We start from the raw sequence: 27,083 nt of genomic DNA on the forward strand, positions 1-27,083 counted from the left end.
TCCAGCCAACACTTGTTTGTTGACTTAATGATGGTAGCCATTCTGACAGGTATGAGGTGACATCTCATTGTGGTTTTCATTTGCATTTCTCTGATGATCCTTTTCATATGTATTTTGGCCATCTGTATGTCCTCTTTGGAGAAGTGTCTATTCAGGTCTTTACCCATTTTTTCATTGGATTGTTTGTTTTCTTGATAGTGAGTTGTATAAGTTTTGGATATCAACTTATCTGATGTATCACTGGCAAATATGTTTTCCCATTCAATGGGTTGTCTTCTCATTTTGGTGATGGTTTCCATTTCAGTGCAAAAACATTTTAGTTTGATGTAGCCACATTTGTTTATTTTTTCTTTTGTTTTTCTTGCCTGAAGAGATATAGCAGAAAAAATATTGCTACTAGAAATGTCTGAAATTTTACTGCCTATGTTTTCTTCTAGGATTTTTAGGGTTTCATTACTTATGTTTAAGTCTTTAAACCATCTTGAGTTTATTTTTGTGTATTCAGTAAAGAGGTTGTCTAGTTTCACTTTTTTGCATGTCTCTATTCAATTTTCCCAGCACCATTTATTGAATAGACTATCTCTACCTCATTGCATGTTCTTGCCTCCTTTGTCAAATATTGATTAACTGTGAAAGCATGGGTTTATATCTGAACTCTCTATTCTGTTCTATTGATCTTTATGTCTTTTATGCCAGTACCATGCTGTTTTGATTACTATGGCCTTGTAGTATAGTTTAATATCAGATAACATGATACCTCCAACTTTGTTCTTCTTTCTCAAGATTTCAGAAGCTATTTGGGGTCTTTTCTGGTTCCATATCAATGTTTGGAATATTGGTTTTAGTTCTGTGAGATATGCCTTTGGTGTTTTAATAGGAATTGAATTGAATCTATATATAGATAGCTTTGCATAGTATGGACATTTTAATGATAATTCTTCCAATTCATGAACACAGCATATGTTTCCACTTATTTGTATCTTTCTCAAATTCATTCTTTAGTATCCTCTAATTGTCTGAGTACAGGACTTTTACCTCCTTCATTAAATTTATTCCTAGGTACCATATATGTATTTTTTTGCAATTGTAAATGGGATTGTTTTCTTAATTTCTCTTTTTGATAGTTCATTATTGGTGCCAATGGCCCTAGCCAGTTTTGCTCAGTGGTTAGAGCATCAGCCCGCAGACTGAAGGGTCCTGGGTTCCATTCCGGCCAGGGGCACGTACCTCAGTTGCAGGCTCAGTCCCCGGCCCTGGTCGGGGCACATGCGGGAGGCAACCAAGTGATGTGTCTCTCTCACATCGATGCTATGCAGGCTCCTCTTCCTCGCCCTGGTGCTCTGGGTTGGAGATCTGAGTGTGGGGAGATCCCACACTCCTCAGGAGGGACTTTTGTAGCTGAGATATCCCTCCAGTTGCAGATGGGTGCAGGGGCAGCCCTCTCTGTGTCTCTGCCCTTCTTATCAGTCTTTATGTGGCTGCTTCTGTAGATCTTTGATTATAATATTCCAGCTCAGCTGTCCTTCAGTTGGTTATTCGGATTTATTGCTCTGTAATTTAGCTGTAAATCCAGTTTGGCGCCAGGAGGAGGTGAGTGTAGCTTCCGCCTACTCCACAGCCATCTTGGAATCGACCCATGAAGATTTTTTTTTAACAGCTTTAAAAGCCACTTAATTCATTTCTCTTTGGGTAGCTGAATAGAGTGAGGGATCTAATGTTTTATGATTAAAGGGCAATTACTGGACAGCATGTCTCTCTTGGACCAACATCATTGCAGCCAAAATTGATGGAATCATGGACTTTGGGTCCATCTGGGGAGCTCTAAGGGAAACTTTCATTTGTCTTCAGTAAAACTCCATTGCTGGGAGCATGAGTCTGGTAAAGGGACAACATAGAGACAAGTCTCAACTTTGCTAGTAATAGCCACGTGATCTTGGTTCAATTTCTAACCCTACCAAAGTCTCAGTTTCTTCTTTCAAGAAAATCTAAGTAGGCAGATAAGTTGAAAGAGGCAGAGAGCACTACTGATGTATTAATTCAAAAAGCTGTGAATTTAAGACACCAGATCAGGCCCCTGAGGACACCAGTCAGAGGGCTGCTGAAGGTCTGCAGAGTGTTATAGATCAGTGGATCAGGTCCTGTATTAGATAATAGATAAATTCATTGTATTGAGACAGATTCTCAGTGCCTTATAAATGCTTCCAGGATTCAAACAAAACAGTCAAACAAGTCATAGAGCTACCAATTTGTAACCCCCAAGTTAGAGCCTTCAAAACCATTGGTCCACTTATGTTTGATGGAGATAATAGCATTTAAAACAAAACAAAACAACCAAGCCTCCCCTTCCCCCCCCAATATCTTGCCCTTGTAGGAAAACATTTTATATACTTTGGAAAACCATTGAAATAATGTTAAAATTTGAGTATCTTCTCTTTGACTCTACTTACGCTGAGTGAGGAGTTATAGCACTTATGTTGCTGATGGTGAGCCTGCTGTGTGGGTGGAACAGGTTGTACACATTGCAGTCTACGTGGTTGTTGAACTTCCTTTGGGTTGAGGAGTACACAGCCTGTGCCGCTTTACTTTGGTAGGGCTTGTTAGTAGTTGTATCCACTTTCAAAATGTCAATAATTTTATTTCATTCTAAACAATTTAGAATAGGAACTGAGTTGATATGGCCATTTACGAAGAAAATCTCTGTGAGAATGATGTAGTTCCTTATACTTCCATAGCATCATTCAGTTGACTTCATTCAGATTCAAGTCCAACTGCCAGTGATCCGGGACAGCTGAGTATTTTTTTTAATCTATGGCCTCCTCTCTTTCTCTGTAAAATAAGACCTGCTATGGCATATTCAAGTGTCCTTTATATAAATATATTAGCCTTTCGATTTATCTTGAGCATCACATTTTAAGAATAATAAGCAATGTGGTTGGCACTTAATGTTGAGACAGAGCCAACATCATACAGAAGACTTTGCAAGATTTTTGAGTCAAAATGCTTGGGGGAAAAATCAGATTAGGCCCATGTGGATTTTGGGTTTTTCTGCAGGCTTATTCTTTTAAAGAAACCCCCTTTCACCCACCATGGGAAAATAGAATGCCCCAGGGAAATATGGTCTGGGTAGGTCACTCTGACCTCTCAATACTCTAGACCAGGATCCTTGCCAGGTCCCTTCCTCTGTGCTTAGTCTCTGCTGCGTCTCTGTGCTGAAGTGCGAACCTCTGATCATCAGAGGATGCCACACAAGAGTGCTGTGCACGTTTTCTTTCTATGGCGATCAAGGGTCTGGGTGGTCTAATCCTAACTCTTCCTTACTCTAACTCTACTAAGCATTCTCCTCTCTGCGATGTCTTCCATGCGTTCTGAAACTCACTCCCAAAAAGCTGGCACCTGATGGCAGGACCAAGTCTGAGTGATGAGGAGCTGCCAGCCATCCCCAGCCACATCAAGATCACTCCATAGTTTTATCAGGATAATCATCTGATGAATCCATAAAACTCAATCCATTCTCATAGACGTTCTTTTTTAATATCTTTGCAGTTCACGAATGCCGTTCTTGTTACAGCTAACTGTAATATCCAATCAAATTACGGGCTGATATATGTACAGAATACTCACCATGTTGGGTCCATATTTTACTGTCTTTGCTCCCCACTAAATGTCCTGTAAAATCTCCATATTCTATTGTCTTCTTTGCCAGATCAGTGAAGTAGCCGTCAAGGGTCAGCACTAAAACTCCACCAGATTAATCAGGAAAGCCAATTCTGATGCACATCCCCAGAATGAGTTTTGCACAAAATAGCCCCCTTATGCCTCTTAATGTTTTCCTTTTGTGCATTACTACCGTATCGCATCACGGGACATTAAGCATATTTCAACTCATGGGACTAACTCAGTCATGTTTTTAGAAATTGAAAACAAATGCTGTAACTGGATGGATGATAATATTGAAGTAATAGCAATTTCCTAGTAGGCGCACTTGTTTAATGGATTGCATAGTCCGCCATTCACCAAAACCATTTTGTTTTGTTTTGGCTTGGCTCGTTTTTAAGGCAAAAAGTTTGTCAATAATTTGGTTTGTTTTAGGTGAATCATTGTCCTTACTGGAAGATAACTTAGAAAGTTGGTTTTACTTCAGGGGTAACAGACCAGCCTAATGCTAGGCTTGATTTAAAAGTGCTGTCTCCCCTTTTTGCTGGAAAATTCTGTAACATAATAAATGTACTGAATTGTGCTGGCCTCAGCCTGAAGCACAGGGTGATACACACTTTTTTTTTTTCCTTAAGTTATTTAGAAAAATCTGTCTCTGTGCTTGGCAACTACCCTGACAGAAAACAGATAAAAATAAGGGTGGTTTATCAGTTTTGCTGTTTTTATCATGTTTCAGGTTGAAGGCCGTTGAAATGATGAAAAACAAACAGCACTAAATAGGGTTCCGTCATTATCGCTGCTACAGGGAGCTGAATTTTTCAGGATCAAAGAAAAATGCATTTGCTTTTAGGACTACAATCCTTCATTTTGAGAGGTGCACTGCACTCAGACATTGAGGATGGGTGAAAAAGAGAGTAAATTGGAGAAGGAAGTAAAATATGTGCCGCTGTGGGAACTTGGAAATTCAGACAAAAGGAGACTGGCATATATTTAAAAACTCTGAATTTTCATCGTTCAGTTTCTTAAGGAAAAAGCAACGTAGTGCCTGAGGTGTGTTATTCCTGAGCAACTGGAGTAAAGCATAAGCATGGCTTGTTTTCATCTCATCAAATGAGAAGGTCTCGATCTTTGTAAACATGTATCAAAAAAGATTCCCATGCTGGGGGCTTTGGGGAATGTTCCTGTGTACATCATTGATTCAGGAGGAAGCTACCTATCTTTAAACTTTTTTTTTTTTTTTTCAACTCACGTTGAGCACCTTCCATTTCCCTGGCGTGGCAATTGCCATAGGAAATTATCAAGCACAGTAGAGACAAGAAAGCTGTTGTCATTCCCCTCAAGGAGATTATTAACTGGTGTAAACATAATAACCAGAAAAAAATAAGGGAGTTGCTAATAAAGAGGTAGAAGTTGTCATGGGATCCAAGGACTACAGCAAGGGGAGAGCCTTGATCCTGGATGAGGCACGTGGGCTGGGTGTAGGAGGAAGGTCGATACCAACAGGTAGACGTGCGAAGGAGGAAGGACCCGCATTAGCAAAGGCCCAGAGGTGGAAAGCGTAAAATACGTTTAATTTGCCAGGAGCTGAGGGAAAGCCGTGACTCTTATAATAAACACATTGCCTGTTTATTGCCTATTTATGAACATGCAGTTATTTTAAATAACTGCCATTAATAAGGTTATATGTTTAATAAAAATGTTATAAACAGTACTTTAAAAAATGGAAAATAAATAAGTGGAACCTGCCCTTTTTCCCTCGCTGCCTTTCAGCCTCCCTGGCTTTTAATTTTTGAAATATGCTAAGCTGTTTTCCACTCCAGGACCTTTCCTCGGAATATTCTCTCCTCAAAAGCTTTTTTACCCTTTTCACGCAGTAAAATGATCCTTGCCCTATCATAGTAGTCCGCTAGGGCTGCCATGACAAAGTACCACAAACTAGGTGCCTTAGACAGTAAGAATATATTTTCTCACAGTTCAGGAGGCGAGAAGTCCAAGAGGAAGGTGCTGGTTTCTGGTGAGACCTCTCTTCTTGGCTTCAGATGGCCACCTCCTAGCTGTGTCCTCACAAGAGCTCTCCCTGTGCATGTGCACAGAAAGAGAGCTCTGGTGTCTCTCCCTATTCTTGTAAAGTCCTACTTAGCAGGCACATAGTAGGCACTCAGTAAATATTTTAGGATAATCACCTACAGAGTCTTATAAAAGGGCATATAGCAAATGCGGATGGAAGAACAAAGTAATAGGCACTTTCCTGTCTGTCCCTGGGGGGTGGGAATGGATAAATTAGGATAGTCAGTCTGTGCTGATCAAGCGTAACCACCAGCTCCCCTCACAGGGGGGGTGGGGGGTGTAGAATTTGCCAGTTAACTTGGTTTAAGCACTCCCACCATGACTGATTTCAAGCTACAAATGTGACAGCCCTGAACAATAGATCCTCAGTAGCACCCCATTATATCTTTTCACATCAGGAACATAAATGTAAACTAAAAAGCAATGTGTTTTGCATATTACCTTTACTTTTAATATATTTATGAAAGCAGAATTTCTGAGCATTTTAACAATTGGTTTTTGCCAGCTCCAGCACACCATTGACGAATAGTTTAATTAAATTGTGGAGGTTGAATGCACAGAAATTTATAATTTATTATTGTGTGGGGCAAGAGACAAAAACAGGCTAAACTCATTCTTAAATTTTAGGCCTGAACGTCATAGAAAGAGTGAGAGTGAGAAGAGCAGATTTGAGCAGAGAAGATACCGATTAATCTCGGGATCTTTTTATTTCTAGAGAAATTTGAGGGCAGTTTGCAATAGAGTCCTCCCTTTATGGTCAAAGAAAGGGCTCTCACTTTAGGAATCTGTTGGTTTGCTGAACCATGAAGGGGACTCAGAGAAAGGGGGACAGAGCTTTGGGGATATTACCTCCATTTGGGGGACTGGCCTGTATGAAAATTAGGGAAAGAGATACAGGTGAAAAAATCCAGAGAGACAGGAGCGTAATCAGCACAGAGATCAAATGGGAAACACAGTCCTTCCTGAGGAACCATCCTAAGGGGTGTGAGTAGGTTTCTGTAGATGACAGTTAGGGTTCGTCTTTGATTTTGTTTTCCAACTTGACAGAACTTCTCCCCTGTCATGGAGCCCATGGAACCATGACAGAGCCACAGTTGTTTCTGGCTCCTGTCATGTGCTACATGTTTCAGGTTATTCTGTGTTTGAGATCATTATAAAATTTTCTCCCTCCCTACCATCCACCCCAGAGGCGTTATCTCTGATGTTTTTCATACTCCTTCAGTCCGTGTCATAAAAACCAAGGAAGGCTTTGCAAGGAAAATGCATTAGGAATAAACACGACTAAAAGAATGTTATTGAGGGGTGAGCCTTGAGAAAATCACTGTATTTGGCAGTGGTTGCTGAGCCAGATGACAGAAGCCATGTGACGCAATGGTGGTGCCTGAAATGTGGTGCTAAAGTTCAGCATCTCAGAGTCTGCATGTGAGTCGCTGTTTGGCCATTTGCTATTAGCGCTGTGAGTTCAGGGCAGTTCCCAGATGTTATGCCTCACAGAAGGGAAAGGAAACTGACCTACCTGCTGAATGCCTCCCAGGCACCAAGCCGTGTGGTGGGAAGGCACTTTACCCCGATACCATTTACCACACCTGTATACAGGAAGGCGGAAAGTCCCTCCAACATTCAGTGTTATTTATTGGAAATAAGGGGAGCAAAGGGACAGCAGCTCAAGGGGGTAGATTAAAGCCACGTTTTGAAAGCCTGGTCTTAAATTATCCAGCAGTGATTCTATCGTAATTTTCCCAGAGCTAACATTGCCTGTTCCTGGTTGTGTCAGAGGTTGCAGTCTGTACCTATAAAGTAACTGCCTCTTCCTTTCTGTTATTTATATTTATCACTATCACGATTTAGGCAAAAGGGAAAAGGTTAAGCAGCTTTCTCAAGGACACCCAGCTATTGGTATCTTGAACTTCATGGTCTTGCTTCAAGCTAAGAGGCACCTATGCCATTTAAAATGCTTAAAAACTCTTTATCTTAGGGAAGAAGTAACTCGATTTCCAAGGTTCAGCTCCTTCCCTATCTTCCAAATGAACACCAAGATTGGGCAGCTAACAATATTTTGTGTTTTGAGGAGAAAATACGTTTTTCACAAGTCATAATTTCTTTTATATATATATATTTTTTTGTCTTCCCACAATTCATGATTTAAACTCAGGCACATATGATTTTTTTTCTTCCATCATTTTTTTTGGGGGAAAAAAATGCCCCATTACCACCATGAAAAGGTTGGTATCACTCGGATCTGGAGTTCTTTCTAATAATTTTGCAAGAGTCTCTGGTATCTTTCTCCCAGAATATAGAACTATGCCTAATCCAGACCTTTGGAATGGTCCCTGGTGCATATTTTGAGAGAATATTCTTGCCATTAGCTAGAATTGATTCGACATACAGGTCTCGGTTATAAGGTTTACTGTGTGGTTTCCACTAAGAAGAACTGCATGCAGTCGTCTCCGTTTGGAAGCAGTGCACATTAGGATGAGTAAGGACAACATGGACAAAGAAGAGAGATTATTCGTAATCTTATAATCTGCCAAACAAGGGGGCTGCCTCCCTTTTCCAGGTGAAGCCTTACTGAGTTCCTTTTCATTTCGATGCCAATGGCATATCAAGAGAAGGACATAGGAGATGACTCAGAGCCTTTCCTGTCTCCCTGTGGCCTATCAAGGGATTGTGGAGCAGTCTTCAGGAATCTCTGCATAGTTCTGAGCCTTGGTCAAATCTGGGGTTTCTTTCACTGCCTGGAGAGCCTGGCCCCCTCAGTAGGCTCACCGAATCCGGATGGCTCCTCCTTGCATAGGGCCTCCCATGCCAATCTCTCATCCATTCGCTTCCTGAACTTTGGTGAACACTGACTGCATGCTTGGTGCAGGGCACACAGAGGTAACAGAAATGCACTGTCCGCTCTCAACAGATACCCTATTATTTATGGATGACAGCCCTCCGAGATTAATTAATAATTTGTTGTGACTGGGACTGGAGTAGAGTATGATTTAAGACACCAGGGAATCTGGGACATAGGGTCCTTCCTGCGGGGTGAGGGATGGGAGGGTGGAGATTGTCAGGGTGGGAGTGTCGAGGAAACTTACCATTCCACAGGTTTATGTGGTAGAACCAACTAAATAAAGTGGGACTTTGAGGTTCTCAGTGCATCAGTTTTCTGTTTTGTGCTAAGAAACGTGCTATCGTTTCTAAGACTGTGTCCAGAAGTATTTTACATTCCATCTCAACGTGACATCATTTTGTGGTTTAAACCTTGAATGGAGTCTTAGAATTGGTATCCAGAGGCGCTCTGACTGGATACTGACAGTCATTTTTTGTGCCTGACAGAACATTAAAAGTCATAAGCAATTTTTAAATAGTGGTTCTATCATATTCCCACTTAACCTCGTCTACAAACATCAGGGCTCCTGCATGGAAGCTGGATTTGATCTGTACGGCTCAGTAGTTTAAAGGTATTTTTCCAAAATGCTCACTTACCACCTTGCAGCTACTTGGCACCCGTGCTCTCATTAAACGCATTCATTTGGAGTTCTCACGCATTCCCCGCACAGGTGCCTCACTGGGCTTATAAAGGGTCACAGGGAGCTCCCAGAGCCAGCAGCATGGTTGCAAAAGCCATTGCTTCTCTTTTACTATTCCAACCTCCTCAATTCACCATCCTTTCTGTTCTTCAAGTCTTGGTGCAAATGCCACAGCACCCCAAAAAACAACATAAATAAATAGTTCCGTAAAGTAGACTCTGAGATCTTTAAGGTAGGAACTAAATCATCTTTAAAGTTGTATCTCCTGTGATACTTAGCAAAGTAGTTCATTGAATGAAAAGATGGAAAGGTGGGCAAATAAACAAACACATAGATATACCAATGACAGGAGACAGTGCATGTAGCGAATGAAGGAGGCCGCCTGCTGCTCGTATTTAAGCTGGTGATATGTACCTGTACCTGTTGATTACATGTTTCCCAGCCAGGTAGCCATCCATGACCAAGAATTTTTGATTCAACCATACTTGACACATAAATAGACTCAGCCTAAAGGATTTGATAGGAGACAAGGCTTAGCTTGAGATTTAAGAACACAGATGGGTTATTTTGTTAATATTTTTTCAACACCGGAGGAAATTCCAGTATTTCAGCTCCCTGGCCCTGTGATCCAGTTCAGTAAACTAGATTGTCTCCTTGCAACGGCAGATCTTGTCTTTGTGCTTTGTTGACTCTCTTGCCGCCTCCTCTTGGAATCGGTTTGCACCAGCTGAAAAATGACCCATAAAGTCCAGAAGTGATGGAGTTTAAAAAATGCCTCAGAGCTTTTTCAGACAAAGAGTGGGGCTTTTATTTTCCCACAGAGAATATTTGAATTTCACCTGGAATTTCAAAATATATTCAACTCTGAAAGGGAATAAAAACTAGGAACACACCCACACCCTCTAGTGATTGCTTTTTATTAGGAATTTTTTTCCACCGAGAATACCCCGCACTATTTTTAGTGTGCAACAACATTTTACTGTTTTAATTATATACTTCCCACTAGGCTGGTTTTAGAAGCTCCTTGCTGACTTTTAAAATATATTTCAAGTCGAGTGATTTACTAGCTCTTTTTTTGGTCAGTTGAACTAAAATAGTCTGAGATCATTTGCAAAAATATATAGCCTAGTTAGATACTGACCATTTAAAAAATATTTTCTAATATAAACAGCCTAAATGTTTGTGTGGTTTTTTTTTCATAATAGTTTCAAAATGTCTAGTTTGTATTATGTGATCAAGGAGCATAGTAATTATAGATTTAATATTTTTACATGTTGAAACCTAACTAATTTCGCTTGGCACTTTGTTCCCTACCCACTGGTTATGGTGACTTGATGATACTTGACTTCAGAGGCTTCCAAAATCATCACAACAGCCATTTGAGTAGAACCGATGGGTTTAAAGCCCGGTTAATAAGAACAATGACAATAATTTTATTATCTGTTAGTTTCCTGACAGATGTATTTGTGCTTTTCTCTCTGTTTTTCTTGTAGTGCGGGAGTTGGCCGGACTGGTTGTTTCATTGTAATAGATGCCATGTTAGAGAGAATAAAGCATGAAAAAACTGTAGATATTTATGGCCATGTAACTTTAATGAGAGCCCAGAGGAATTACATGGTGCAGACGGAAGACCAGTACATCTTTATCCACGACGCGCTGTTGGAAGCAGTGACTTGTGGAAATACCGAAGTGCCAGCGAGAAACCTGTATGCCTACATCCAGAAGCTGACACAGATAGAGACGGGAGAGAACGTCACAGGGATGGAGCTCGAGTTCAAGGTACGATTTGGATGTGATGTGGCAGGTCGGGAGCAAGTCATTCTGGGGTTGTCTTTGAGTAGTGGCTTCACTCTCGTAACCTTTCAGCTTTGTCAAGTTACAAGATTCCCTTGACCTTCTCTCTGCTCGGGTGTCTGACTCTAAAACACTTTCTTCCTCTTTTCCTCTCTTATTCTGCGCTTCCTAATAATACCTTGAGCTCTTTTGTACCCTAATTTAAACTGAGAGGTCATAGTCTCAGAATATAATATTTAAAAATTCAGTGGGCTATGTGGAGTCCATTAGCTAGAAGTGAAAAGCAGTGCCGTTTGACGAGTCGTTTGCTTTAAAGTAAACAGAACCTTTATATCTAAAGAGGAAATCTCGGGTACGTTGCTTTCAGACCTTAGGCTGAAATAATCTTTGTTGGATGTTTCCTTTTGTCTGTTCAACAGCGTCTAGCCAGCTCTAAAGCTCACACCTCAAGATTCATCAGTGCCAACCTTCCATGTAATAAATTCAAAAATCGCCTTGTTAATATTATGCCATATGAATCCACAAGGGTATGCCTGCAGCCTATCCGGGGAGTGGAAGGATCTGATTACATCAATGCCAGTTTTATTGATGGATACAGGTATATACTTTCATTCCCCTGACAATCCGAAGCCTTGATATTTACATGTGCCCTAGTTTCATAGCTAGAATGAATTTTATCTCGAGTCAAACCATTTTCTTTCTGTGTAGGTCAGCATTCAGTCCTGTGGTATTTGTTTTCTATTATTTTGGATAGAAATAAGCAGCAGCAATCACGGAGTTTTTAATCTGGCCTTCAGCGCTCTTCCTTCAGAAGCCACTTGGACGTGGAAGGAGTTAATAAAACTGTTTTGCACCATATTTTATAAATTTAGTAGGTTGTGTAAGAGTCATGTCTTCAAAATGACACTGCACAACTGTTTCTTAAACGATCTGTATGACACATGAAATGGAGCTACTAGTGTTGCACTAAAATTTAAATAACAATATATAACAATATTAAAAAAGCAATTTCTTTTGCAGAGCCCCCAAAATGTAGTAAGTGTTCTAATTGGATTACACAATCTTAACAGAAATTTACTGCAACTGCATTAATGAAATATTCTCAATTTTTATTACTGGGTTTGATGTTTACATAGCAAATGTGAACCTTTGCATGTTCCCTGATTTCTTCAACATGCTGTTTTTATTCTCTGTAATTCAGACAACAGAAAGCCTACATCGCTACCCAGGGGCCCCTGGCGGAGACCACTGAAGACTTCTGGCGGATGCTCTGGGAACACAATTCCACCATCGTTGTGATGCTCACCAAGCTGCGAGAGATGGGCAGAGTGAGTGCCTCCTCATTAGACATTTCCTTCGTGGAGAAATGATAGCTCAAGTGCCATTGTCATTTCTTTCACATTAAGTGTACTCCAGAAACACTCGGGCCCTTCGTTAGGCTGGGTCGGTTTTTAACTTACAAAGCCACACCCAGATCTTTCATTTGTGTTTTAAAGAAAGATCTAGTATTTTATTTTCAGTGAAACACAATCAGAGAGACAAATAAGGAAGCAGATGCCCCTGTTTGACTTATGTCCTGACTCTCAACGCATTTCCTTTCACTCTGGACAAGCTGCAGTTTCACGAGCAAATGGGCCATCATTTCTCTGTAGGAAGGAACTTGCCTTTCTTTCATCCCTGAGGCAAATTCTTACTTGCTCACCATTTACCCCCACTAAGTAAAGTGTTGGGAAGTTACATAGCTTTTCCAAGGTAATCTCAGATCTACCTTTAGGAAATGAGCATTCTGAAAATACACATAAAATAGTATTAGAGACACATCAGGACTTAACACATAAATTCAATAGGTGCAGCAAGCATTTTGCTGTATCTGCTGTAGATATTCTCTCGCTCTCTTCTCGGTAGAAATTAAAAGGTAGAGATGTACCTAAAACCCAGCTTTTAGGGCCCACACAGAGAAGGAAAGAACAACTAGAACAGTAACAACTATTCTGACTTGGTTCTTTGATGCTGTGAGACTTAACCTAGTCATTAAAACGGCCTGGGCTCCAGTTTCCTCAGCTGACTGGGGAGATTGGACCAGATCAATTTGGAGGTTTCCTTTCGGTGTTCACACTGGATGGTTCTCTTCATTCCAAACCACAGTGGTGCAAGTCTGTCTACTAAGGTGGCACAGTGCGTGAGCAGCGTCATGTCCAAGGATGAGTTACTTGGATGAGTTATAGGTACGAAGATGCTTACCCTATCAAAGCATTCAATTCGACGGATGTGTATTAGCACCTGAAACATCCCAAGTACTGTGCTTGATACTGTGGTCAAGAATTGAACCACAGGATTGCCTTGTCCTCAAGAAACTTACGGATTCAAAGAAAAAATTGAGTCACATGCAATTGGAATGGGCTTGAATTGTGAAATTTCATTAATGAGAGAAAGAAATCTATAGATAACTAGGTGATAGAACTTTATTTACATTTTTGTATAGTTCACATTAAATCTCTCCTTTCAGGAGAAATGTCACCAATACTGGCCAGCAGAACGGTCTGCAAGGTACCAGTACTTTGTCGTAGATCCCATGGCTGAGTACAACATGCCACAGTATATCCTGAGAGAATTCAAGGTCACCGATGCCAGGGTAAGTGGGCACAGTCTTACACTCTTAATCATTAGCTGAAAAGCCGCCTAAAGTGCTTCTCTGGGGGAAACATTTGCAAGTGACCGTATTCCCAAAGCTCAAAGAAAGCACCCATCCTGAAGGACTCTTATTTTTATTTTTAATATGTCTTTATTGATTTCAGAGAGAGGAAAGGGGGGAGAGAGAGATAGAAACATTAATGATGAGAGTCACTGATCGGCTGCCTCCTGCATGCCCCCTACTGGGGATCGAGCCTGCAACCCGGGCTTGTGCCCTGACCGGGAATCCAACTGGATCCTAGGTCAAGGCTCATCTGCTGAGCCACACCTGGCCGGGCGACTCTATTATTATTATTATTATTATTTTAATGCAAGAGTAGCTTGCTTCTGTCTGGCAAGTGTCACAAACCCAGCTTGGCATCCTTTCAAATTAACATCTGGCAGCCCCGCTTCGGGCTGCACTTGGTGAGCGCGTGCGCCGGGAGCGTTTCCTGATGCGTTGGCTGTGCTTACATTCATTCACCTTCTCAGCTCATTCTCTTTGGAACTTTCTTGACTCCTTCATTACTTGAGGCTGTAAATATGTTGTTGTTTTGCAAAGCCCTTTAGGTCGTGTGGGCTTGGAGGTTAATTTGGTATGGTTTTAAAACTGCAGAGCAAATGGCATTTTTTAGCAGAATCTGACAAGCTCTGCACATTCTAATTTGATTGCTGGCATGGTTTATTTCTCGGTGTGCTAATGTTTCTGTCCGCGAGAGCCCTGCACCCACGACCCTTGTTGGCTAATTTTCATTCTGCATTTCTTGTCTCGATTGCCGTCCAAAGTTCAGCTCTGATGTAAGATGTTCTGTGCAGAAACTTTAATATCCTTGCCTTTCGCCATTCTCCAACCATGATTACAAATACATCTTGGGAGAGGAGGGGGTCAGTCCTAAGCCCTGCTTTGTTTTTTGGAGCTGTCACAGTGGGTGGGTCAAGTAAAACTCTAGTGTAAAGCTATTTACTTGATCCATTGTTTTTTCTGGAAAGCTGCTTTCTCAACCAACACTCATGTTTAGAGATTGGCTGCTAATCCCCAAAGCCAGGGCCCCTGGCTGTTGACCTAAAGTGAAAGAAATTGGTTAGCAGGCTGGTTGGCCCAGGTGACAGACCTGTTAATGCCAGAAAATCTGAAGTCTTAACTACTCTGAAAGTGACTCTACACAAGGCAGCAGTTAAATTCCTAGGTCTTGTTTTTGAGCTGCCCAAGGAGGGATGCCTTGGTGATCCATGCCATTGTTTAAGGGGGGGAAAAAATGCCCTTTTAGGATCTGAAGCAAGGTATGTGAATGGAAATGTTACTTGCATTCTAAGCAAACTCAGCAACCATTTCTAGTGATACAGAGTTGCAGCCAGGGTCTGTAAAGGCCAGACAGCTTTACTACCCCTCACTTGCCCCAATTAAATCTGATCACAATACGCAAAAGAAACAGTGAAGCAGAAACTTGTTCGCGCATTTGTTTGCTTTTTAAAGGCTTCTTGTGATTGAAAAATTTTCCTAGCTGCCATAGCATTTGCTGTGTGTGCTCCTAGTGTGTTTCTAATCTCAACTTCCCAGTTTCGAAAGCAAGTTGGCACTTGAGGATGCAGTATTGTTAAACAGGTAACCTCTACATGCGGTCAGGTGGTCTCTCCTCCAAACAGTAAGGGTTTGTGCTAAAGACCTCTTCTTGCTGTTAAAAGCAACTGTGGTCAGAAATGAAATCCCCAGGACATTCAGAGGAGGACAGGCCTGCATTTCCTGGCCTCTGGCTTTTCAGACCTCTTCCAGAAACGGGGGAAGTAAATCATGCTTCCGTGGTAACCACGTTAGTTACGGGGCCGGGCACTGATTTCCATACTCATCAGTGTTCTTGCAAAGTTGCTCTGATCTTCCCGTTTTATATCCATCCCCAAATGATGCCAGTCAGAAATATGCCCTGTTCCGGTGGAAACCACCAGGCTGGCTGATGACTGCCCATCTCCTCTGGGCCATCCCCTCTTCTCAGGACGACTGAATGAGAAAGACTCGTCTCTGACCTTACCCAGAATCCTGGGAACATGCTAACCTGTATCGAAAAGAACTTCAGTGAGGAAAGAGGTGACACAAAAATGAAACGGAGGAACAAGTTGGAGCCTTAACTGGGAGCTTTAACTCCTGGGGTCAGCCGGGAGGAGTCCTTTTGGAGAAGGGAGCGTTTGTTTGCTAACAGTCTCTCCATCTCCCTGAGGGAAGCCTCGCTCCCCGCTCTGCAGCGTGGCCCGCCACAGCGCACGTGCTGTGTACCCTGCTGTTGTCGGGAGATTGTGTGCCTCCGAGACACATGGGCCACCCAGGTTAACAGCAGCTACCTCACGTGGGTCACATCTTTTCCATGTCACTATTTGTCATTTCGCAATGCTAGAAATAAGCGAGCACAGCAGATGGAAAGTTGTGTCAATGGCAAACTCTCCGTTCTCGATGACATGCCTGGATGCTCCTTTCAATATTAAGAAGCTACTGGATCCTGAAATTTTTGAAATAGAGTGTATAGGTTTCACCTTCGTTTTAGAGGCAAACTTTGGTTCTCAGGCACATGTATTAATATAGGAACTAAATGGCTCTTTCCTATATGAGGCCGGTGACTGGGCACTGTGGAAGTAACCAAATTTCCCAGGTAAATATATGTGAATGGAGACAGTGCTCATAGCCGATAAGATACAAATGTAACTGTTCCTAGTTAAATATGTTCCTAAGGTGTTTTTCTTCCCCCCTTTTATTTTTTCTTTCTGGAAACCCCATCACACTTGCCGCGGTGGCCCGTGCACCCCCGGACCCTCCTGGCTCCTTCTCTGGCTGGGTGCGGCCTTCCCCCCGAAGGACGGTCAGTCCCGAACAGTGAGACAGTTCCAGTTCACTGACTGGCCAGAGCAGGGCGTGCCGAAGTCCGGAGAAGGATTCATTGATTTCATCGGCCAAGTCCATAAAACAAAAGAGCAGTTTGGCCAAGACGGACCCATTTCAGTGCATTGCAGGTGAGTTAAGAATCAGAAATGGTGAGTTTCCACTTGTGGTTGATGTGGTGGTAACTTTGAAAATATGTATTGTTGTCTGTTTATTGTTCAGGACAAGCTTCTTGGGGTGTATCTGCATAATTGAAATTTTAGTCTCAAAAATGTATTGTAAAACTTAAAGACTCATTTCTCTTTCCTTCCATAAAAAGAAAATAACCAGAGGAAGATGTGTATCCCCCAAATTTTACCTCTTGTAACAAAGAACCAAACTTTGTTTCTCTGGCCTATTTTACCTTAAGAGGAATTATTGGTACATCCCTCGTGAAAATTTGTTCAGTTAATCATTTCTTTCTTCTTTTGCATTCATAGCATTACCCTGATAACTGTCTTTCGGTATCTTGCTCCTGTGTTTGTCGTCATGGGAAAACCATAAACAGTTATCAAGCCTTACTGAGAATACTAACTCTTGGCAGTCAATAAGTGATTAGAATAGGACCTCAGTTAAAAATATAATTTGTTTGAAAATTGTGGCTGTATCAGAAATGAAGCATCTTCAAGTTAATTATTTTCAATAGTTTCCACAGGAATTTATAATTCAAATATTGAAGTTAATAGAAAAAGAAAGTAAATGGTTCAGAAAGGACACTCACCATAAATTGAGGGCTTTTGGAAGTTTCTATGCAAAAACCTTCCAGCAAAGGGAATTTGCCTATTTTTACTGAAACAAATATAGTTTAGGATTCTAGCAACTTTTGAAGTTGCAGTTTTTTATTTCTTTATGGTCACAATCTTCAGAGAGTTTATTAAATTGATTTTGCTTCAGAAAAAGAAAAAAAAAATCAAACTGCATTTCCTAGTGACATGGAAGAAAGTGTCTCAAAACAGGAGAAATATTAGACTCAGGCTTCAAAATGCCTGAGTTCTGGTTCCACTTCTATCATCATGTAGCTCCGACACTAGGGAAATTTCTCTGGACCTCAGTATTCTCAGCTGAGCTCCGAGAACCTTTCCAGCACACTCTGTTTCCCAGACATTGTGTCGTATATGAGGAACAGACCTTATTTATACACATTTGCTTTGTGTTGAGTTATCCAAAATTATTTGCTCTAGACAATGAAAGAGCATATAGGGAATGGCACATGGAGCTTAAGTGTTCGGACAAAGTGGGTAGGATCTACAGTATTGGGCTTAAATTACCTGACTGTTCCCCTTAATTTTCCACATAATTTGCCCAAATGCTATTCGAACTTTTCCAATATAAAGAAAATAATATATTTAATACATATTTTTAAGTATCCCATAAGTATATAAGGGTATGTATGTGTGTGGGTGTATGAGAGAGAGTTCCCATTGCTTTTGTCATCACAAAATGCTTTAAACACACCTATAGTATAAATACTATGCTATGTTATTCGTATACCATATATATCTTAAAGACTTCCAGTTATTTTCTCTTACCTGAGAATAGCCTAAAAATACCACTTTTTTATTTATACCTTATTAAACTAACATGATGAAGTCAATAACTGAGAAGTTATAAGGCTAATATCTGTTATTTTCCTGAAAGCGTCTGGTAGGAAGCCAGAAACCCTCTATTTTGGTCCCATTTGAGCAATTAAATCAAGTTAAGATAGACTCTGTAGTACCTAGATCATTCAGCGAAAAGATCATAAATCATCGTCCCTCAGGATTAAGAGAGGCTTTCAAGGTTGAAAGGGACCTTCAAGGTCATCTACTCCGTCGTAACAGGGAGCCTTGACTGCTCCCGGACATCTCAGCCACTTTGTAAAGACTGTCCGTGGATTTTAAAGCCTCAGTTAACATTTCTGTTAGGACTCTTTAGAAACCCCCGTTTATAAAGGGACACACTATTTATATGCCTGTCAGCTACATCCCCAAGTAAATGAATCCATCCATTTTCTACAGCCCGGTACCCAAGCGTTACATAGGCCGTTTAATTAGGATCCAAAAATGGAGGGATTTTTCAGATTGTTCACTGTTCTCCTCATTACCTAAACCTCCAGATGCTTTCCTACTTCTTAAGAACACAAAAGCTATGAATTAATTTTCTTCCCTTGCTGCACTGAAGATTCTGAAATTATCTTAAAACAGTAAAGAAAATAGAAACTCAAAACCTTGCTAATGTGGTGAAAAGAATCCCAGTGTTTTAGCTCCTGGACATTTAAAAGTGGTAGATAACTGTATAACCTAACTAGCTCTTAACCAGTCTTTTTCTTTTAGACCAGTTTTTTTTTCCTTTAGGTAAGAGACCCCTCTTAGAATCTTTTTAAAGTCATGTTTCAGAATCAGAAAAATATACATATAGATTGTCTAAATTATATATAAGATATTCATGGACCCTTCTTGAAGACTGAATTAGGATCCTAGATAAAAAAACAAAAAAAACAAAACCCTGTTAAAAAGTCTCTTTTCTCATATCAAAAAATATCTAAATTAGAATGGTGTCTATACCTTCCTATTTACTTAATGTCCAGGTGATGGGATTTCCTGAACAGATTTTAAGTGGCTACAAAAAGTAAATAATACACTAGAAAACTTGAACATGCTCAGTTTATCTCACCTTATCCCAGTTGTTTCATATTTTAAAAATATGAAGCAGGCAGGGTCTACAATTTCAGGATCTGCGTGAAGAAGATCTATAATTATTTACCCTTCCTTCTATTCATTTATTTTACAATGTGTTCTCTCGATCTCTCTAAAAACACGTGATCCCAGTTGAAAAGCCATTTTTTTATAAGACTTCATCCTAATGACTCCAGATTCCTTCTCACGGGACCCCGAGAGTAATCATGTTGTGACCCTAACCACCTTTTCCTGAATGCTGCCGTGAAAGAGCAGGATGTGTTATGAAAGCTGGTGGACATGCGCCCACTTAGATGTAATCGGAGCCATGGTTCTGAGCATCTCACCCAGTGACGTTGTCTTTGTTTTGTGACAGCGCGGGCGTTGGCAGAACTGGAGTCTTCATAACACTAAGCATCGTTTTGGAAAGAATGAGATATGAAGGAGTTGTAGATATCTTCCAGACTGTCAAAATGTTAAGAACGCAACGACCAGCCATGGTGCAGACAGAGGTGAGACAGATCTTCGTGAGCCAAAGAATAGATTTTATTAGCCAGGACCTCCTAGAGTCCAGACACTCTCAACACCAGAAGCAAAATACAGGAAAATGTTGTAGGAAAAACATCAAATTATTTACTATTTTGAATTTCATTTATCCCCTCTCTAAATGGGAGTGACAGTGTCAAAGTCTTAGAGTTGTTTTGCGAACTGTATGAGATTATATAGTAGATTGAACCATTAAATTGTCACTGTTAACCATTTTTGGCCTATAAAAACGGCAATTTTGTATAATTTTTTATATACCTACTAATCTTATATATTACACATGTTCATATGTAAATATATATAAAAATTAGAATGCCTGATTTATAATAGACCCTCAGTCCATTTTACTTCTCCCATACTCTTTCTGTATGCCTAGGTGTTACGTATCAACTGCTCTATATTTCATTTCTTATTTTAAATATTTGGATCCTGGGTGAGCCCTAGAGAAATTATCTAGTCCATTTTCTAGTCCAATAATTAATATGGAAGTTCTCATATTTCTCAGAATAGGAATTCATGATCATTTCTAAAGATAATATGAGTGATCTGTTTTTCAAAAGGCCAACAAAGTCTATAATTTATATGTGTTCCTAAATTAGTCACTTATAATATCTTTCAGACTTTGATTTCAAAATAGTGTAAGCATTTGGCTTGCGATACTCAAAACATTATGTTAGCTTGACAAACTTAATGGGTGTTGGGGGTGGCAGAGGGAAATTAGACATTTAACACTTAGCCATGCAACTTACTGTGACAAGATAGGAAAGCAAACTCCATTTATTTTGCATTACCATTTTTATTGTAGAAAAATGCCCATTTAAGCAAAACAGAAACTATCTACTTTCAGCCCCATTGGCTACTGAAAATAAGTTTCTTTTATGAGGAAAAATCCTACTTTTTCTCTTCCTTTCTCCCCTGAAAATTATAATTTTTCCATCTCTATGACAGTGCCCCGACATATTCCAAAACAACTGTGTTTTCTCCCTCTGAAAAGGGGCATGTTTCACACCGTGTTACTTTAGAGTGGGCCTTCATAGGACAGACAGGCAGCAAGCAGTCACACTGAATTAGGCCAATAGGGATTTTTTTATGTGGGCAGCCAGTCCTGTGTTGCCATTTTCAGGGGTTGAAAGTCTTCCAAGTCCAGTGCCCTGAGGAAATGGCTTTGTGTGCCTGTTGGACCTCACCTCATACCCTTTGGCTGCCTCCATAAGAACGTCAGAAACGATGTTGGGTAATTCTGATTGTAGGCAGCAAATTCTGTTGGCAATAGATAAATGAATCTAAATTTTCCTCGGGACAGTGTGTGTCTGCGTCAGCTGCTCTTAAATATGCAAACTGTGAATTAGTTATGTTATCACAAATAAGCAGATAACTGTAAAAGACGACTGTGACGTAGAAGGAGTTCAGTGTCCCGTTGGTGGTGATTATTTGATACGACTTGGAGAACGGTTCACACTTGTCTGGGAGATAATGTTTGCTTGAGCTGTCGCTACTGCAAATTAGGAGACTATTTGAGTCCAATTGATTGGTGGAGTTAATAAACACCCATGTCGCTGATCATTCTGTGCTCACTAAAACCAATCGGTCATTGGATTGATTGATGAAAGTAGTGATTTGGTCCCCATCAAGATGTGACTTTGGTTTCTGACATCGATCTTCATTTTTCTGTTCAAACGTGCTCATGGCCCCTTCTCTCTCTCTCTCGCCATGCTTTCCTCCTGCAGGACCAGTATCAGTTCTGCTATCGAGCCTCCCTCGAGTACCTGGGCAGCTTTGATCACTATGCAACGTAGAAACCCCTGACCCATTTTGGATTTTTACAGCAGGCCCTTCAATACCCATGGAGTCTCTTCTGAGCCATACAGGGCACTTGAGAAGTCCTTCTTAACTTCTAGGTAACAACCACTTAGTGGGATTATCACACACACAACGAACTAAAAACAAAAACTCTTCTGGGTGGACCAAGAATTCACAGTTTAATAATCTAATCTAATCTGAAGATAATAAGGAGAATCCTGACTGATGGGGTATCTGGAGGATTTTATTTAGAGACCTCAAGGATTCAAAGGAAAGGGAAGAAGCAATCACAACAAAGAACCAGCATCTTGTTCAGGATCGCTTGCTAGGTACGGGGGGAACTTGCCGAGCGCCGCGGTTCCGGGCGGGATGTTTGCTGGCGTGGCTTCTCATGGTAAACAAACTGCTTCGACATGGCCCCTTCCCACCAGATTGCTCATAATAACATTTTAGGGGGGAAAGGGGGGAATGTTTAAAAAGAAAGTCTTTGATTTAGTTTTTTAGTATTGTAAGATACTGCTGACCTGTGCTTCATTTTTAACTGTGTAAACTTTTTTTTTTTAACAAAAATGTATCTATCATTCTATAAAGTGAATTTTAAAAAGGTTACATAACTCCTCATTTTTTTATTTCCAAATCGTAGATTTTTTTAAGCTGTACAACTGTTATCTGTAATATCTTGCTGTAGGAATATCACATAATTTGAAATTTTGCACATTTTGGTGCAACACTCTTAATCTACAGTATTGGTCTCATCAGATATTACTTTTACACTTCTGTTCAGTTTGGGTTGGTAAGAAAGTACCCATTCTTTTCAAATAATCAAAGAGAACTTTGTGTTGTTTTTGGAATCAACAGGGAGGCGCAAAGTATAAAGTTGCTGCTAACATATATACATATATATCCGTATTTTGTAGGGGTGTCTATGTATATATAGACAGTGTGTTCACACAAAATGATAGAAGTAGCTATCATTCAGTTCTTCCATGAGTTAGTATTTTTTAAGGTAGAAAAGCTATTGTAAACATCTTTTTCAATTTCTTATTAATTTTACGACATTGGTATTTCTTAATATCACAAAATTTTAATTTTTTAAGGGCAATGAGGAATGCACATCAGTGATTGTCAAACCTCACCCCCTAATTTCCTACCCAGTCTCCCCCCACCCACCTAATCATACTCACAAATACCATTTTGTTAGCCAGGCTTCCAACAAAGTTCAATATGTCTAACAACTCTAGTGCAATAAAAAATTATTAAATATCTAAGAGGTGTGCATGTGGGAAAGGTCAGTGCATATCCCTTTAGGAGGGAGAATGTTGTAATATATCAGCTATCAAGTTGTTTAAAAAAAAACACAGTGTATTCAATCGTATATTGTCTATAGTATGTGCTATGAAATTTGCATTTATGATATGTAACAGGGGCAAAGCCAAACTCATGTTACTCTGTTCAGTTGGTAACATTTTGTGGCACACAGCATTCCTGGGAAGTGCTGTACTTTGTTTCCTTTTGGTATTAGTTTTGCATTTAGAGTGCCTTATAATTGATGCCTATTTTAATAGCGTTTCTTTTTAGCTTTTGGTTCGTATTTCCATTAGTTGTTCGTATATGTTACTCTTCCTATTAAAGCATTATCTGTTTACCACATGTACAAAAACTCTTTGAATAATATGCATTCCTAGTTTTCAACCAAGTCGGGGATGTTAGTGATTGTACCAGCCCAAAGCACTTGGATAATCAGGGCCCTTCTTCCTCTTATAATTGTCAACATCAGGAAAAGCTACTGGTTTTATTTATAATCCCTTCCAAATCTGCTCTGGAACATTCAGAAACTGCACCATATTTTACTAACAAATAATCATTGACAACTTTGGAATATATTTGCTATTCCATTAGGATTTTTCTAAAAGGGGAAATTTTAAAAAATGTATATATCTCTCCCCCCTAATTATAGGAAGCCATGGATGATGGCATGAGTTTGCCATATCTTAAAGAATCCTCAAAATGTCCAAGGAACTCTTAAAGAGTTTTGATATAGATATAATACTTTGGTTTAATCTTAGCTCCATTGATGTTCTGGCATAGAAGGATGTTTTGTTTTCTACATTTTCCCATCGCTAATCGAATGAAATCCAAGAGACCAAACACTTGCAAGCATCGTAAAGGAGCACTTTTGTAAAAAAAAAAAAAAAAAAAAAAAAAAAGTAAAAAAGGAAGAAAAAAAGAAAAACTATGTATAATACTTTAAAAAAAAAGTATCTAGAAGGCTACCTCAGAACGAGACTCTCTAACCTACATCAGAACCAGAGAAGAATGTGCACTACGTGGGTCTGTTTTCTTTCAGTTTGTATCTTTTGGAGATTTATCCAAGTGCCAGATGACTCAGTGCTGTAATTTTCATTTAGCAAAACAAAGGGGGTCATTAGACAGACATCGCATTATGCCGACATGCCATGTTGGACATGTAGAATCAGATGCTGTGCTCACACCACAGCCACTGTCCAATGAGCAGTTTCTCTCCCCGAGACCAAAACTGCCCGTTGGGGAAAGAGGAGAATCGCCACCAAAAGAAAAGGAATGGGATGCGTACCGGAGACGGACAAGGCGGAGACCGTCCCAGGTGTCACTGTTCAGGAGCCGTTCCGAGAACTAACTCCCTACTGTCATTGATGTGCATTCCACTCTGTGCGTTTCTGTACAAACCATTCTAGTTTTCTTTTCCCAGGTAAACATTACCATAAGCTCTCAAGAGTTCCAATTATTTTCATCATCATAACCAGTACGGTGCTATTATTTACCTATGTATGTGTAGTTATGTATAATTTTGTAATTAGTTACAATGGTAAAAAATCAAAATATATAAAAAGTGATTTGTACAGAACTTTATTTTAGCTCTTTTTTAAAAATGATTTGCATGGTTAGACAACGGTGAGGACAGCCAGGGAAGGGCCTCTAGGGAACTTTGCACTTTCTATACCTTTGTACTATGCACTGCCCTATTGATTCTACACCCAATAATGTTATTACTTGAACCCATCTGTAAGAAACTGCTTCAGAAATTCATGTGTGTGTATGTAAATACCACCACGTAGAAACAGGAAGGGGAAAAACTCTGCAGTAACATACAGATTTTTTTTCTTGCCTGTTTGTTTTTGGTTTCGCTGTTGTAGTCCCTCCTTTTCGCTCTCACCTACCTTTTCTATTTCCTCCTCTGGGTTTTGGTTTCCTCCGGGATTATGGGCGCCCTGATGCTCCAGCAGAGGTCAGACGGCTACAGATCCATTCCCTCCATCCGTTACATGGCTTTGCCATCCAAGCTTGGAGTGTCCGCAAAGATAATAACAGTTGTGTTCTTTGCTCTCGTTTTGGATGCATAGACTGAAAAATTAAAAAAAAAAAATAACTTGTAAAATGGCTTGTTAAAAAATACAATTACCTCTGATTAGTAGTACGCGTAAATGTTTTACAGAATGAGAGGCGTGCTTTTTATTTTCTTACTTCGTTACATTGGTGGCGAAAGGAGTCTGTATGAAAATCAGTTCTTGGCTGACACGAGTTCCGTTTGTTACAGATGAATTCTAATAAAAATGTCAGTGTAATGCAGCCCGGGCCTTTGCTTTTGTCCCCTCAAGCACTTTGGTTTTGAACAGACTATGTATGTTCCCCCTTCGCCCCTGGTTCTCTGGTCAGCTCCTTTGTACTAATAGCCCCTTGGTAAGTGGAATTACTATCTACAGTTACCTGCCTTGAGGTAAGCAAACTGAGGTTCGAGAAATAGCTTGCCCAGGTTCTAACAGCAAAGGAAGAGGACTTGGTCTCACTCAATTTAAAGATTGCAGGCAATCTTTAATTCTGTGGAAGACGACAACTCTATAAACTTATTTAAGTGCATTATAATATATGCAAGTTTTATCTTCCTGGAACAACGGACAGCTCTCACACACATAAAAATAACTCCATAATGTGAGTTTCTTAAACTCTTTGGGAATATAGCTAAGAAAAGTATGGTTCGGATTGTTTATCCAGTCATTCAGTATTGTGGAGTGCCAATAACAAATAACTGTTCTAGGCATTAGGGATGCAGCTGTGAACAAATGAGATACTAATGCCGCTTGCCTGGAGACTACAGTCTGGGGAGAGAGGCTGGCATTAAATAAGTAATGATTAAAATTGCACTCTGACAAGTGCTATGAGGCAAATCACAGGAACCATGAAGTTAGGACTTTCTTTTGTGAAAGTCTGACTCAACTTGGCATAAACAAAAAGTGTTTATTGGCTCGTCTATTAAAAGATTAGGAAAACCCAATTTTCAGGTGCAACTAGGTTTGGGGTCTCTCTCTTTCCCAATCCTGTTTCTACTTTCTTAATGTCAGCATTAAGCAAACTGTGTTACCACAAAGCTTCAGGATCTTAACACCACAAACCAGGCAAGTGGAAGTTTACTCACCCAACAGGACAAAAAGACATCATGGAATGGATGTTTCTTGGCCCTCATTGACCTGACTTGGGATAAGTGATCATCTCAGGAACACCTGTGTGGACAGAAGCGGAGAAACGTGCTCACTGAGTTGCCAAATAGCAATGAATATAGTGAGACAACTGGCTGCAAAATCAACCAAATGGGTTAAGGTAAGTCAAAGCACAGGTATGTTTGGAAATGTTACAGTTAGTTGCTGCCATAGAAATGATGAGGAAATGAAACAATCCCATTATCCAAACATTATTTTGGAAGACCTGATACTGAATAGATCATTAGACACCTTCCTCCCCACCTGATGGCCTTTAATTTTGCAGATTTGATCACCCCATTGATTGTGTAGGCACACAATTCTTAACAAGAAAAACAGGACAGAAGTTCAAGGTGAATCATAATTGATATTCTAACCACTGTGATGCATTATTTTAAACAGATGTCTGATTGGAATGTCAAGAGTGACAAAATATGAGCTTATTTCACCAGTGTACATACATGCAGGAATTGTTAGTTAATAACTAGCTAATAATTACTTTAGGGCTCTTTTACTTAATCATATTTATGATTGAACTCCATAAGTTAAGAGAATTTTAATAAATTATACACTGAAAATATTTAACATTATATCTCCTTAATATTTGCAAAAATCATAGAAAGTAAAGACCTATGAAATCTGAAATGGTTGAATTTATCATTTATAATAGTAAAATAAGGGTGGAAACACCCTAAATCTCCAATAGGAAATGATTAAAGAAATATATATGTAAAATTTTATAAACATGCCATGTGTAATACATAACCATTTATGTAGTTTTCACGAGGAAAAATGGTTATCTGTTTTAAAGGGAGGTATAAAGTTACTGGAAAGAAGTGCCATCAATTACTAAATGGTAACTGTGATAGTGTCTTATACATTCTACATTTTTATAGTAATTTTAAATAACTAGCTAAATAGGGTTTCTTTAAAATATATGAGAAGATGGAATAGTTTTTAAAAATCA

General features: G+C 39.8%; 1 protein-coding gene across 5 annotated transcripts in view; it reads left to right on the forward strand.

Annotated features, from left to right (window-relative positions):
• PTPRD (protein tyrosine phosphatase receptor type D) overlaps positions 1-25,211 on the forward strand; it is a 470,419-nt gene extending 445,208 nt beyond the window's left edge. For all 5 annotated transcript variants that reach the window (XM_016223581.2, XM_016223577.2, XM_087822669.1 and 2 more), the window contains 7 exons: positions 10,733-11,018; positions 11,453-11,631; positions 12,235-12,361; positions 13,540-13,665; positions 16,543-16,697; positions 19,636-19,771; positions 21,533-25,211. In XM_016223581.2, the coding sequence (XP_016079067.1) occupies positions 10,733-11,018; positions 11,453-11,631; positions 12,235-12,361; positions 13,540-13,665; positions 16,543-16,697; positions 19,636-19,771; positions 21,533-21,601 (1,078 nt within the window). In that variant the 3' untranslated portion in view covers positions 21,602-25,211. The remainder of the gene's footprint in view (positions 1-10,732; positions 11,019-11,452; positions 11,632-12,234; positions 12,362-13,539; positions 13,666-16,542; positions 16,698-19,635; positions 19,772-21,532) is intronic.
• The last annotated feature ends 1,872 nt before the right edge of the window (positions 25,212-27,083 follow it).

Source organism: Miniopterus natalensis, chromosome 12 (genome assembly GCF_054644295.1).
Source record: "Miniopterus natalensis isolate mMinNat1 chromosome 12, mMinNat1.hap1, whole genome shotgun sequence".
NCBI lineage: Eukaryota > Metazoa > Chordata > Mammalia > Chiroptera > Miniopteridae > Miniopterus > Miniopterus natalensis.